The 15,128-nt window shown below is 39.5% G+C and overlaps 2 protein-coding genes across 2 annotated transcripts in view; one reads left to right on the top strand and one right to left on the bottom strand.

Moving 5' to 3' along the window:
- The window catches only part of LOC127528026 (craniofacial development protein 2-like), a 1,148,403-nt gene that overhangs the window by 951,066 nt on the left and 182,209 nt on the right, over nt 1-15,128 (top strand). The gene's annotated exons all lie outside the window — the stretch shown is intronic.
- Nucleotides 10,179-15,128, bottom strand: part of tm7sf3 (transmembrane 7 superfamily member 3) — a 78,368-nt gene continuing 73,418 nt past the window's right edge. Inside the window, exon 12 of the mRNA XM_028816273.2 lies at nt 10,179-14,140. Coding sequence (XP_028672106.2) covers nt 13,887-14,140 — 254 coding nt within the window. The 3' untranslated portion in view covers nt 10,179-13,886. The remainder of the gene's footprint in view (nt 14,141-15,128) is intronic.

Here is a 15,128-nt window from a genome sequence, read left to right as displayed (position 1 = left end):
GAGTTTGGAATTCCAGCCATTTGTATTTTGGTATTGACATCTAGATGTGTTAACCAATAAGGCACTTTTTGTAGCAGACCACCCAATTTTTTTTAGGCAAGCTAAAGTACAGGAACTTGTTCCCCAGGCGTCTTGTGTTTGATTGACTGTTTGAACAATAAACAGCCCTGAACGTTAGCCTTGGGTGTCACCTGAGAAGATTGCATTTGTTGTTAAAAAGAATAACCCAACATGAAGACCAGAGAGCTGTCTATAGGAGAAAAGCAAGCTGAGGAAAGATGGAAAAATACAGTGGGGCAAAAAGTATTTAGTCAGCCACCAATTGTGCAAGTTCACCCACTTAAAAAGTTGAGAGAGGCCTGTAATTTCCATCATAGGTATACCTCAACTATGAGAGACAAAATGAGAAACAAAATCCAGAAAATCACATTGTCTGATTTTAAAGAATTTATTTGCAAATTATGGTGGAAAATAAGTATTTGGTCACCTACAAACAAGCAAGATTTCTGGCTCTCACAGACCTGTAACTTCTTCTGTAAGAGGCTCCTCTGTCCTCCACTCGTTACCTGTATTAATGGCACTGGTTTGAACTCGTTATCAATATAAAAGACACCTGTCCACAACCTCAAACAGTCACACTCCAAACTCCACTATGGCCAAGACCAAAGAGCTGTCAAAGGACACCAGAAACAAAATTGTAGACCTGCAGCAGGCTGGAAAGACTGAATCTGCAATAGGTAAGCAGCTTGGTGTAAAGAAATCAACTGTGGGAGCAATTATTAGAAAATGGAAGACATACAAGACCACTGATAATCTCCCTCGATCTGGGGCTCCACGCAAGATCTCACCCCGTGGGGTCAAAATGATCACAAGAACGGTGAGCAAAAATTCCAGAACCACACGGGGGGACCTAGTTAATGACCTGCAGAGAGCTGGGACCAAAGTAACAATGGCTACCATCAGTAACACACTACGTCGCCAGGGACTCAAATCCTGCAGTGCCAGACGTGTCCCCCTGCTTAAGCCAGTACATGTGCAGGCCTGTCTGAAGTTTGCTAGAGAGCATTTGGATGATCCAGAAGAGGATTGGGAGAATGTCATATGGTCAGATGAAAAAAACTCTACTCGTCGTGTTTGGAGGAGAAAGAATGCTGAGTTGCATCCAAAGAACACCATACCTACTGTAAAGCATGGGGATGGAAACATCATGCTTTGGGGCTGTTTTTCTGCAAAGGGACCAGGAAGACTGATCCGTGTAAAGGAAAGAATGAATGGGGCCATGTATCGTCAGATTTTGAGTGAAAACCTCCTTCCATCAGCAAGGGCATTGAAGATGAAACGTGGCTGGGTCTTTCAGCATGACAATGATCCCAAACACACCGCCCGGGTAACGAAGGAGTGGCTTCGTAAGAAGCATTTCAAGGTCCTTTAGTGGCCTAGCCAGTCTCCAGATCTCAACCCCATAGAAAATCTTTGGAGGGAGTTGAAAGTCCGTGTTGCCCAGCGAAAGCCCCAAAACATCACTGCTCTAGAGGAGATCTGCATGGAGGAATGGGCCAAAATACCAGCAACAGTGTGTGAAAACCTTGTGAAGACATACAGAAAACGTTTGGCCTTTGTCATTGCCAACAAAGGGCATATAACAAAGTATTGAGATGAACTTTTGTTATTGACCAAATACTTTTTTTCCACCATAATTTGCAAATGAATTCTTCAAAAATCAGACAATGTGATTTTCTGGATTTTTTTTTTCTCATTTTGTCTCTCATAGTTGAGGTATACCTATGATGAAAATTACAGGCCTCTCTCATCTTTTTAAGTGGGAGAACTTGCACAATTGGTGGCTGACTAAATACTTTTTTGCCCCACTGTAACCAGGGGTACTGCAGAGACCGTGGTCATAGCCAGGACAACAATTTGGAGTGCTCAGAATAAGAAAGAAACAAGTGGTGTACTGAGAAGCAGACCTCAAACGGGTCAACCAAGGGTAGTGACAGCTGATGAAACGTTGCAAGAACTTGTGAAGAAGCATTTGAGAGCAGAAACATCAATAGGCAAACCACTCATCAGATTAGAATTTGCAAAAAAGCACAGAGATGACCCACAAAAGGTTCTGGAACAAAGTTTTATGGAATGATGAGACCAAGATTAACCTCAGCCAAAGTGTGGAGGAAGACAGGATATGCTCATGATACAAAACATATAAGCTCATCTGTTGGCCATGGCGGAGGTAGCATCATGGCTTGGGCTTACCTGGCTGCCTCTGGAATAGGCTTATCGATCTTTATTGGTGATGTAACTTGTGATGTTGGCAGCTTCATGAATTCAGATGTCTACAGAGACATTTTGTCTGCCAATTTACAGATAGATAGATACTTTGATTGATCTCGAGGGAAATTTAAGAATGCATCCAAACTAATCAAGAGGAACTTAATCATGCAGCAAATAATAAAAATAAATAATGATCCCAAACACACTGCCAGGTCAATAAAGGACTTCAAATGAGGGCATGTGGGGAGTGGAAGGTTTTAGACCGTTCAACTCAATTGTTTTGATCACCTAAAAAAATTGGGTTGTCTGCTACTTTAGGTGCTGTCTTTTTTATTGCTTAACACATCTTGATGTCAATACCAGGAAATAAAAACTAAAATTCTGGACTCCTGTCTCACATTCATCGTTTGATCTCAATATAACAAGAACAAATGAAAAGGCCTTGATGTTCCAATACTTTAACAGGAGGATGTGTGTGTGTGAGGGTATAGATACAGTTCCCTCAGCAACTATTGGTCCCCCTGAGAAAGATGACTTAAAAGGGTTATAAAAAATCAACTTTTGGTTAATTACCTAAATTTCTCACTGAAAAAAAATTATATAAATCCAAACTTTAACTGAAGTATATTTTTTTCTGAGTAAACGTAATTCCTCCTCAAGAAGTAATTATTTTTAACAAAACCAAACATTGCACAAGTATTGTTCCCCCTGCACAAATACTTTGTACAACCTCCTTTGGCCAATAAAACCGCCCTATGATATCTTCTAAAGTTGAGAATACCGAGCAGGCACTCTTGAGACCATTCCTCTGTTCAGAATCTCTCCACATCGTCCGGGGTCCAAGGTCCTCTCTTGTGCCTGTTCTTCTTCAGCTCATCCCACAGGTTGTCAGTGGGGCCATGAGAGGGCCATGGCGGAAGCTTGATTTTGTGTTACTTAAACCATTTTTTGTTGATTTGGAATCATGTTTTGGATTGGTGTCCTGATGCAAGATCTAGTGTCTGCCAGAGGCCACCAGGTTTTTAGTTTAAAGTCCATGATTCCATGCACCCTAAACAGGTTGCCTGGGCTTTTGGAGGAAATGCAGCTTCACCACATGAAAGAACCCCCACCATACTTGACAGTGGGGATCAGGTCCTTTTCAAAATAGCCATCCTTTCTTTTAACGCCAAACCCTCCGTGAGTATTTGTTGCCAGAATGCTCTGTTTTCATGCCATCTGACCACAGAACACGGTTCCTGTCAAACCTCCAGTAGCATTTACCAAACTCCTTGTGCTGACATGCTGATGAGGTTTGTGGTTAGTTGGCAGGAATGGCTTTTGTCTGGCACGCCTTTTAATAATTTGTTGGCACGGAGGTGGTGTCTGATGGTAGTTTTAGAGATTTAGTGATCCCGTGATGCTACTTTTTTTTCTGTATTTGTGATCTTTAGAATTTTTTTTTACCACACTTGCCATTCTCATCATTGTGTGTTGGGGCAAAATAAACTTGGGTCCTCCTCCAGGCAAGTTGTAACACTTCCGATTGATCAGAACTTTTTAATTATAACTGTAGATGTGAGCATTTTCAGGAAAACAGCCATTTTTCATAACCATTTTCTGCCTTAGGAATGTTAAAACACACTTTTTCCTCATTTGAATTGTGTGTTCCCTTATCGTTTTTATGTTGATGAATGAATAAGGGAATCTGACCACCTCATATGCTTACCCCAGTGACACGGGAAGTCCTGGATTACTGCTTGAAACTTCCCACCCGCTCTTTGATCAAATTAAAAAAGGCACATATAGATGAGAAAAAATATGCTCCCGTTACACTTTGTTTCTTCATAAGAATTTATAGGGGTGCCAATAATTGTGGCACATGTGGTTTTGTTTTAAAAATAATCATTTCTTGATGAGTGCTTTCTTTCTTTTCGTAAATAAATTTACTTCAATTAAAGCTGGGATTTTTCTCATTTTGTCAGTGCAAGATGAGGGTATCTCACCACATGTGAATTTTTTTATAATCCTTTTTACTCTTCTTTACTAGGGGTGCCAGTATCTGTGGATATCCATGTAGAACTTCTGAGGACACTTGGATTATAATAATTTGTAAAACATGAGTCTAATTGTAAATAGAACAAATAATATGTGAACCTTCTGTTGAAAAATATTCTTTGTACAGTAATTCTGGATGTGTATATATTGTTGAATACAGAACACTTGCGATGTTACAGAAGTTGTGTACTCTGCTTTGTTTTCCTTCTAAAACACACATTTTCAGTTTTAAAAAGTAAAATTGTATTCATCTATCTGCTTTCCATATTGTCATGGGGGTCTACAGATAAGCAAACTCCATGAAGCGGTGGGTGTTCTTTAACATGTTTGCATATACTGTATACAGATTTTTTTTTTTTTGATTTTTTATTGAATTTATTAAAAGCATATAACATTCCATACAATCAAGTCAAACTTAACAAAACTAAATTCAAATCAACACCCACCCATGAGAAAGAGAGGAAGGCCAACAGCCAGAGTAAAACTGTTGAGAGTAGTAAAGAAAGAAAGGAGTCTTTTCTCCCAATATAAATGCTTATTCTAAACTGTTATTGATTAGTTCCTGCCAAGTTTTAAAAAAATTTTCAACAGATCCTCTAGGTGAGAATTTGATTTTTTCCAATTTCAAATACTATATAACATCAGTTACCCACTGACTTGAAAGAGGTGGGTTAGGAATCTTCTAGTTGAGCAACATAGGTCTACGTGCTAGTAGTGAAGTAAAGGCAGTTACAGTTTGCTTGTCCTCCTTTGCATATGTAGAGATTTTGATTTTCATTTTGGCAATATGGAAAAAGGTAATCTAATTTTACAAATTGAATATTAGTTATTATTTTCAATCGGTTATTCAACAAAAAAAGTCAGAAAAAGTGATGTTTCTTAGGAAGAAATTCCTCCTTTTGTCCATTCCTCCTTACTGAAACCCTTCCACTGTATGATGTCTAAGGGCTTTCTTGTATGTTATGCCCACTTCAAACCCCCATTACCCCCTTGCTGCATTTGACTTCAAGACCTGGGGCCTCATGTATAAACAGTGCGTATGCACACAAATGTTGCATACTCCCATTTCCACGCTCAAATCGCGATGTATAAAACCTAAACTAGCCATAAAGCCACACACGTTTTCACGCTAGCTAAATCCCTGGCGTACGCAAGTTCTCTGCTCGGTTTTGAAAACTGGCAGCACTCAGCGTCAAAGCAGTGCAACTGTTCCTGTGTGGTTACCCTTTCTTTTTTAGATCCACATCCCTGACGCGGCTTTATCATATATACTGAAATTAACCACATATTGTTTATTAATTTAAGGCATCTGATTGTAATTAACCTGTAACAATGTAATGGTACACAGAATGGTCAAACTATTCTAAATACCATAGCTGCTTTAGCGTTGTTACTCACAGCACCTTCTTCTTTCAGCTGCTCCCGTTAGGGGTTGCCACAGCAGATCATCTTTTTCCATATTACTCTCATTGCACCACTCGGGAGTATTTATATCACTGTATCTGAGTGGGGAATCACAGCTCTACAGCAGATGATTGGAAAGAGAATTATCGGTATACAGCATCAAACACACGCTGCCTCAGCCATGCGGTGTATTGAACGGCAAACGCTTCAGAGCCTTGCAGTTCATAAACAGCTTCATCCCAAAAACTATAAATGCACTCAATCGGTCCATCAAGTGCTCCTTGTAGAATTGTTTGTAGTTATTAGTACAATTACCTCACTGTAAACTTGCATTACAGTTATAATATTGCACAACCTGAGCCACTTCATATAGCGCTTATTTACATATGATGACAACGTCATTTTTAAGATGAAATGCAGCAAAATATGTTTATTACATTATAAAGATAAAACTAACTTCATTTAAATAATCTATATTGTTAATAATTAAACATGTGAGGACACGGTGCCGCAGCGCTAGCGAGGAGCTGGCGCTCCGTTCACGGATTGTTCCTGCCTCGCGTTGTATTCTTGCTGGTGCTGACACAACACTGGAAGGATAGATGGATAGAATAATTAAACACGTACTACGAAGATATTTCAATGCTCCTTAAATGTTTTGAAGAATCGGCGTTCTAAGCTTACAGATGGCTTAACATCTACTACAGAGCTGATTTTGTGGCAATTGAGTATTTGGAGAAAGAAAAATAAGGACAGGAATTGGACGTTTGAAAGAGACAGTACTGCTGCAATAAATTATTTCATCGAAGGTCACGCACGGTGCAGCAAGCATCTTGCAGGAGGCAGGAACAATCACTGCACCACCGTGTGTCTATGTTTAATAACATGTTTTAACTCCTATCATCATGAAAATGATATGATATCAAGTATACATCTCAGTATTTTAATTATTCAGAGAGCTGTAATATCCCGAATGTAATGGATTCTGTGTCCTGTCGGAGGAAGAGAAAGCCCGTTTAAGAAACACGTAGTGATTCACACACACAGAGCACATAGAAGATCAAATACAAAACAAAGCATTTAACGTGCTACTGTAGTTATGATGGGATTTGAGAAACTAGTAAATTAAACGATTTTAAGATGAAGTTTATGATGTTCTACTTTAATGACAAAATAAACTACGTGATTAAAGTGGAAATTTCAAGATTAAAGTTGACATTTCGTGCTTTTTTTCCCCCCACTGTGTGCCTTTTTTTTTTCTCTGTACCCTAATAAGCTTTCATATGACACTCAGACAGTCCGCTACGACTCGCTTTTTCACAGCGACTTTGATATGTGACAACTTCTTTTTTTATTTCAGGCACTGTACAACTTTGTGAACTTGAGCTTTCGAGTTTCTCCGATGCTCTATGTCACTCGATCAACTTTCTTTTGTTGATTATACCACTGTTTAAACCAAAAAATAGTATGTTTTTCTTTGCCTCCACTTGGACGCTGAAATTCTATTTCCCCCTGTGCTTTTGCTGTGGCTTTTTCACAGAACGCTGAGGTAAAGGGCTATTTATATTGATTTGCATATTCAAAGAGGTGTAATTCAGGGAGGAGTTTGGGGAGGGGCAGCAGGCGCATGCACGGGTGTTACTTTTCACGCTGACCGGGATTTATGGAAGAACGTGGAAGTTGGCGAAATGCACAGATTTGCACAGAATGCATCTGCATTTTTTTGTGCGTACAAACAGTTCCGCTTTTATCCTTAAGCCATGTTTTAGTATGAATTCTACACACGACGTTATACATGAGGCCCCTGGTCATTGTATATTTTTTTTCTCCTTTGAGCCAGTCTTTTGTGGATTTTTGGACTTTTTTAGGTCATGTTCTTGTTGTAAGGTCCAGCCTCAGATTTTCCTTTCATTACTTTCCAGTAGAATGTGGAATTCATGGGCGAGTCAATGATGACCCGGCCTGGAGGCAGAAAAGCAGCTCTAAACCATAATGCTTCCACCATCATGTATTACAGATGGTTTGAGGTTTTTTGGGTCAAGAGAAGTTTTTGATTTTCATTAAACTTGATGTCTGGCATTGTGGGCAGACGGTTGTAACTTTGACTCATCTGCCCGGAGCACACTGCTTCAGTAGTTCTGTTCTTCATTTAGGGTTGTATTATGAAGTTCAGCCATGCACCTATATTTCTTTTTAAGAGAAAAAAATATTTGTTCAGAAATATGTAGCACCAGTACTAAAATGTGAAATTTGGTGCTATTATTTTTTTTTAATTCTGAAGGACTGAAGTAATTAAGTATCAGTACAAAAAGATATTTACTATGTTCTCTCTCACTAAACCTAAGTTCAAAATGTGTCATGTCTGACCCAAAGAGGATGTTATTAGGATCTACTTAAAGGAGCAAATTCCACTAGAAAGATGAATTATATCCTAGAATGTCCTAGAATTTTTTCTTGCTGTTAAACATGAGCAGACTCTGCAGCATTCGTTTTCTTTTGTTGAGCCTCCCACTGTTGCTTTTTACTTACATTTACTCTCCTGCTTTTTTGGTAAGTCTAAATTGTCTTTTCAGTTTTGATCTTAGATTGGCATAGTGGCTCACTCTGCTGCTTCGTGGGTCCACCATCCTTGGTTCAAATACCATTTCTGGTTCCGTCCTTGTGGAGTTTGCATGTCCTCCCTATGTCTGTATAGATTTTCTTGCCAATACCAGTGACATGCATGCCACATTAAGGCATGTGAGTGAGTGTGGACACATGCCATATCACCCACTGTTGTTCCTTGTATGGTTCCAACTCCTAACTACTCTCTAGTGGAAAAATCTCATTGAGAAAATGGTTGGGTGGATTCATTGTTTTACACAAATACACCTATCATCCCTTTAGCTGCCCCCACATACAAACCTACATTACATCCTTGGAATTTTGTACAAAGCTGCCATGGGTGGACCGGCATCTTGATAAGGACTGTTTCCATTGCTGTCAGGATGGGTTTCAATGCCATGAAGGCTATTTGAGATCTCGCAAGATGAATAGAAAGTTATTTGAAGATACATCAGAATGTATCTGAGATAAAAAATAATTTAGAAAGATCCTGAAGTATATTTTAAACATTGTAAAATTCACTGGAGTTCCATATGAGTGGTTAGCTTTGAACTGTATGTGGAGATAGCCTAAAATAATGTCTTGTGCAATTCAGGATTTCTGATTCATTATATGATATCTTAAAATGACAAGAAGAACACACAGGAGCTTGGGAGATATTGAAATGTATCTGAGCTATGTTGAAATTGTACTGGAAACTACTTTGAGATGTATTCTATATATCATAAAACAGAACTTATTTCAGGATGTTGTGGTGTTATGGGTCCACAGCTCTCCAGCAAAGGCCAGTTCGTTTTAAATAAATAATCACCGCACTCGCGGCTTAGCGAGGGGGCGTGGTAACTGTAGCGAGCCGCAGGGCGATCTGCGGTGTGGGTGTTTCTCACCTAAGTGCACAGGTGAGAGACTGCCCACATCCGTGATTGTTCCTGTGGCTAATGGGCTGCAGCTGCTATGTCCTCTCCGCATATATAGCGAAGCGCGAGCCGGTTAAGAAGGGGAAGAACAAAAAGAAAAAGTAAAACGAAGGAAAGAGAGAACGGGAGGTAGCAGGAAGCAGGTGGAGAAAGTCGGCGTGAGGAAGGAGAGCGAGCGAGAGCAGGCTCGTATTAGAGAAAGCAGGCAGCTGGGAAGAGAGCCCACGTGGGGAGTATTTGGCCGACACTCAGTGGGGCCGAGAAAGCGGTCACTCCAGCTGAGCGACTAAGTAGCTGGAGTGACCAGTGGAAAAATCGACTTGACCGTAGAAGGCAGCGCGAGTTGATGAGGCTTTGGACTGGTGTAGCCTCAGTGTGAGCGCCTTGGCCGCTGAGGAATGATCCAAAGTCTTGGTCCGGTTGGGAGCCCGATGAAGCCAAGGAACGGAGGGCTACCGGACTAGGTTGAAGGGCAGCTGATCTTGCAGGTAGGCGACTCTCCTGTAGAGCAGACCAGATGGGCGTAGCAGGGGAGCCGCCGTAGAAGCAGAAGACACCGGGCTTGTGGTTTTAACATTACTTCCTGTGACATTTTACCTCGTGGTTTTTAGAAGAATTTTTCTATTTATTGATTTGAACTTCCACATGTTTTAAGGATTATTTATAGACTTGAACTTTGCACAATTATTCATCATCCCCTTGCTCAAGTGTTATTGCCTCACTGTCTAGCTCATCAGTGACATTACCGACGGTGTTGGGTTCAAGGGCTCCCTAACAGCTGATGGGAGCATGGAGCAGAACCCGCGTCGTCACAGATGTCTTTAAATGTTTTTTTAGGTATCTGAACTGTGTTTGATGCTAGGAAAAATTAATTCTGAGATCTCTAAATGTTGCTCTCCATACACCTAAATATATTTTAACCACAATTACAACAGACATATGAAATGATATTTCATCACTCTTTTATTGTTAGTAAACATATTTTTGGAAAGCAAGTGCTTATTCTGGCGAGTGTACTGTACAGGTAGCAGCATATTTCCAGAAATGGTAAGTCATATTGCATAGACAAGCGTGTGGTTTTGGTTCTAGTGAAGCCACAGCTAGTTGTATTATTATTTAGTAGTTCCAATATAAACATTAGTTCATATTGTACATTTCTTTCCAAAACACACTAAAAGTGTCTTGCATGAACCTTTTTTCTAATGCAAGTATATTTGAAAAAATGCTGGTTTCCCTCATCAGTGCCAACTTTCCCCACCTCAGCCTGCTCTCTTTCTGTTAAGTGTGTGGTCCTTTGCATACAATCTCTTAGGTACATTTCAAAATGTCCTACTCATTTTCTTAACTTGTGAACTATCTAAAGATAAGGAGCAACCGCTGTTCTCATTTTGCAATGGAATACATTTGGTTCACAAATCTGAAATGTCAAGAGTGACAAGTGGTTTTAAGATCTGATAGTGGGGCTGGAGGAACCCACATGGAAGGCATTCAGAGATGTGGCTGACGTTTCTTAGCCACTACAGAGAACCAAACTACGTCCAGCTGTTTGACAGCATGCTTCAATCACACAAAACCCATGAAGTGCACCATGTCGCTAAAATTCACTTTCTGTATTCACACTTGGACATCTTCCCTGTTAATCTTGGGGCACTCGATGATGAACATGGTGAAAAGCTTTACCAGTACATTGCATCAAATGAAAAGTGGGATCAGGGCAAGTGCAGTCAATGCTGGCCAACGATCAAGGAATATTAGATGCGGAGTACAAACCAAAATCAGAAGCAGAACATTTTTAGCTCATCAGAACTTATGCAACATGTCAGCATCATTAAGTGATTAAACACACTAAATTCAAATAAAGTCCTGTTTCTCCAGTTGTCCACATTATAAAAGTCAATCTGAACGTCTATCATAATAACCTAAAATTTTTCAGGAAGCAAAACATTTAAACAAATTTGTTGTCCAGTGTAATCCACCTTGCTTAGCTCCTCATAGAAGCTACACAAACAGCTCCAGCCAACCCATACATTGTATTTTGCATCTCCCCACTAGCTTATATTGGATTCAGTACAACAGAAAGGAACAGATGGATAGGTGACAAAAAAAAGTTTCATATCAGAAGACACATTTTACATTATCATTGTGGCACACCTCTGAACAGTCTCCAATTATGTAAAGCAGAAAATGGCCAGTGGAGGCAGCACTGTATTACAACCCCAATTCCAAAAAAGCTGGGATGCTGTGCAAAATGTAAATAAAAACAATCCAATGGATCGCAAATCTCATAAACCACTATTTTACTCACAATAGAACATTGAAAACATATCAGATGTTTTTATACCCAATCATGTTACTGACCTGTTGCCAACTAACTTAATTACCGTATATACTCACAGATAAGTTCTCCAGCAGTTGAGTCGGGGCTTGATTTTCACATATATTAGGGCGGAGTGGTGGCTCTGAGGCTAAGGATCTGTGCTGGTATCCCGAAGGTTGCTGGTTCAAATCCCCGTCACTGCCAAAAGAGATCCTACTCTGCTGGGCCCTTGAGCAAGGCCCTTAACCTGTAATTGCTCCAGGGGCGCTGTACAATGGCTGACCCTGCGCTCTGACCCCAAGGGGTATGCGAAAACTACCAAATTCCTAACACAAGAAATTGTATAAGGCGAAATAAAGAAAAAAAATAAATAATTTGTGGTAGTTTATAATGTCGGTCGTATAAGTCAAATGCAGAAAACTCACGCTATTGGTCCAAGTGAGTATGCTATGCTAACACCCGCCTGAGAGAGTAACCAAGGAGCACACGGCCTTTTTTTTTTTTCTCTACAGTATGTATTGTACCTTACATGACCACATGGTACTACCCAAACTATTCCAAAGTGACATTTGTACTTATTTGTGTTTTTTGTATCACACACCCTCATACATCTTTATCGTAAGTGCATCCCTTATCTACGATGGAGTGTTCGATCAGAAGAAAATATGAAGCTGGTTTTAAATTAAAAGTGGCAAAAGCAATTGGTAACTGCGCTGCTGCAACAAAATTCTATGCGTCTGAAAAACTGATGTGAGATTGGAAGAAGCAAGAAGATGTAAAATAAATGTCGCATTTTTGAACAGGCATATAAGTCGGGGTCTGATTTTACGATTGATTTTTCGGGTTTCAAGACCCAACTTATACACAAGTATATACGGTAGTTACACAATGTTCCTCCAGCTGTTTCTTTTTAGTACCACTTACTTTTCCAGCCTTTTGTTGCCTCCACCCCAACTTTTTTGAGACGTGTTGCTGCCATCAAATTCAAACTGTGCCAATATTTTTCATGAAAAAGTAAAATGTCTCACTTCCAAAATTTGAGGTTTTCTATGTTCAATTGTGAATAAAATATGGATTTATGAGATTTGCAGATCATTGCATTGTTTTTATTTGCATTTTAGAAAGCGGCCCAACTTTTTTGGAATTGGGGCTGTAATTTGTTAGACTGCTCTGTAGCAGTACTGTGTTGTCAGAGAGTCCAGTGAAATTCAGACTAACAAGCAACACGTCTCCACTCTCCATTGACATAATAAATAAAAATGCATTAAAATACAGAAGTTCACATTAAAGAAACACAAAGCAACTTGCCTGATGTACTCCTTACCCCGTTTCCATACCATTCATAAGCAAAGCCATGTGACAGTAGAAATCAGGTGTATCTCATATGGGGAAAAAAATTATAACTAGCTGCTGCAAAATGGTTTATAAAATGTAATGTTAGCCAGAAGTTCGAAATAAAGCTGGCTGAGTACTGAAATGTCTTTCATTGCATGCATGCAAGTGCCTAAATAGTCGCTCATGGTGAATGAACATTTCTGAAGAGGTAGAATACAACTTTTGGTCTTTGTGATAGACTTCTGCATGAAATGTGGCACATTAATAATCATTACATCTGCCACAAACATTTCTTCAATTTTAACATGTTCATTCCCAAATGTAGCAAGTGGAAAATGCATTAGAGTTAACCTTTTAGACACAAAGTATTAAATGTATTTATAAAATGTTTACAATCAAACTGTGTGCAGGCTCACCAGGAACTCCTGGTGTTACTCTGAAGAAATCTGTTTAGAGTTCAGAATTACAGACTACCACATCTTACCAGCACATTTTCTTTTCTTAAATGAAAGTGCTCAGGAATCAATAGAATTTCTATTAAAATATTTTATAAAACTGTAGTAGCCCTAAGTCATTATGACAACAAGGCATTTGGTGTATGAAGAAGTTTCCACACCGATTCAATCTTGATCTTTCAGTCCCAGCAATCCAAAGTGGTCAGAGGCTCTCAACTGTTTAACACACTGACAGATGTGCCAACAACCATCTAAGCATATCCCAGCCTGCGTGACTCTTCGGGCTATCTGGGTTTGTCCCCTCTTGCTTCAGTAGCATGCCAACAAGTGCCTGAACTGATGTCCCACTTAACATCTCCGTTGTTACAGTTGATGGACAGGGGACATTCACTTTGAAACTCCATAAAGGCACAAATTGCTGAACCCACTTGCATACAGAATGTAAAAGTAAGTCAGTTGGAAGAAGGTTCACCATGAAAGGTGCCATATTAATGCCATCCTTAGGACAGGACAATAACACCAAGCCATTTTAAGCTCTAGAAGGAGCTACAAAAGCAGTGGAGTTCTCTCTCCTGTTGGTTCTTCTCTTTTAAAAAGGTCCTCCAATTTGTTTTTCAAGCGTACTTGCAGTGGGGGAATGTGATAGCTGGGGTCCAGAATATTGGTCTTCCTTCGCTCTTGCTCCTGCTTCCATATCATATAAGGGTTTGGTGGGAACAGAGGGTAACTCCTTTCCCTGCAGTACTGAATTGTAATTCCACTTCCAGCAAGGCAGACCCACACAGTCAACATCACAAAATCTGAAATATCAAAACATTACATTAGAGAAACAGGCAGTAAGGGAACTGAAGCCAAATGAACACAACCAAACTAGACATTCAGTTATCAACTGCATTTGGAGATGCAATAAAATCTGTTCAGCTGTTACTTTATATTATCTTGATGCAGTAGTTCATGAAACGCCCCTGTTCTGATCATCCAGATTTACTTTAAACAGCACCTTTTACAGAGGACAACCTGCAGAGGGTGCTGTAACATTTCTGAAGATATATTGTTTGCAGTTGGGGTCATCTGCAGCAGAAGAGACTCATTTAGTGCCATACAGCAAGTCAAAGCCTGAGACTGAAGCTCCAAACTTTTACATCCAATGATGGCCACTGGCACGTCTGATTATCCAGTAGTCTATAGTCTTGTGATTAATCAATGTGTCCGTTTCGCTCTTGAGTTGAGTTGAGCGCTGTATTTGGTCTAGTTAGATTACCATTTCTGAATTGTGGAAGTAGCTCACTTATTCTGAGGCCTTGATTTATATTTAAGGAAGAGTAAGATGGGAAACTTGATGACCTAGTAATGTTTATTTCAGAACTGAGAGTAAGTAACTTGAAAATCTGGCATCTATTGGAGTCAAAAACGTGTATTGTTTTAGAGAATGTTGGCATAACATAGTTATGGTGCATAGAAATTAAACTTTTCATAAGGTTCTGAACTTGGTTCATAATGTTAGCATTGTATATTTTTTCTAATGAACACAGGGTTTTTATAATTTAATTGTAAAATACAAAACAATTGGAAGTTTTAGATCCCTTTTGCTGAGAAAAAGCAATATATGCTGTATTTTACACTATATATACAGTGGGTACGGAAAGTATTCAGACCCCCTTCAATTTTTCACTCTTTGTCATATTGCAGCCATTTGCTAAAATCATTTAATTAATTTTTTCCCTCATTAATGTACACACAGCACCCCATATTGACAGACAAAAAAAAGAATTTTTGAAATTGTTGCAG

Source organism: Erpetoichthys calabaricus, chromosome 1 (genome assembly GCF_900747795.2).
Source record: "Erpetoichthys calabaricus chromosome 1, fErpCal1.3, whole genome shotgun sequence".
Classification (NCBI taxonomy): Eukaryota; Metazoa; Chordata; class Cladistia; order Polypteriformes; family Polypteridae; genus Erpetoichthys; species Erpetoichthys calabaricus.
This window is presented reverse-complemented; position numbering and strand designations above follow the sequence as displayed.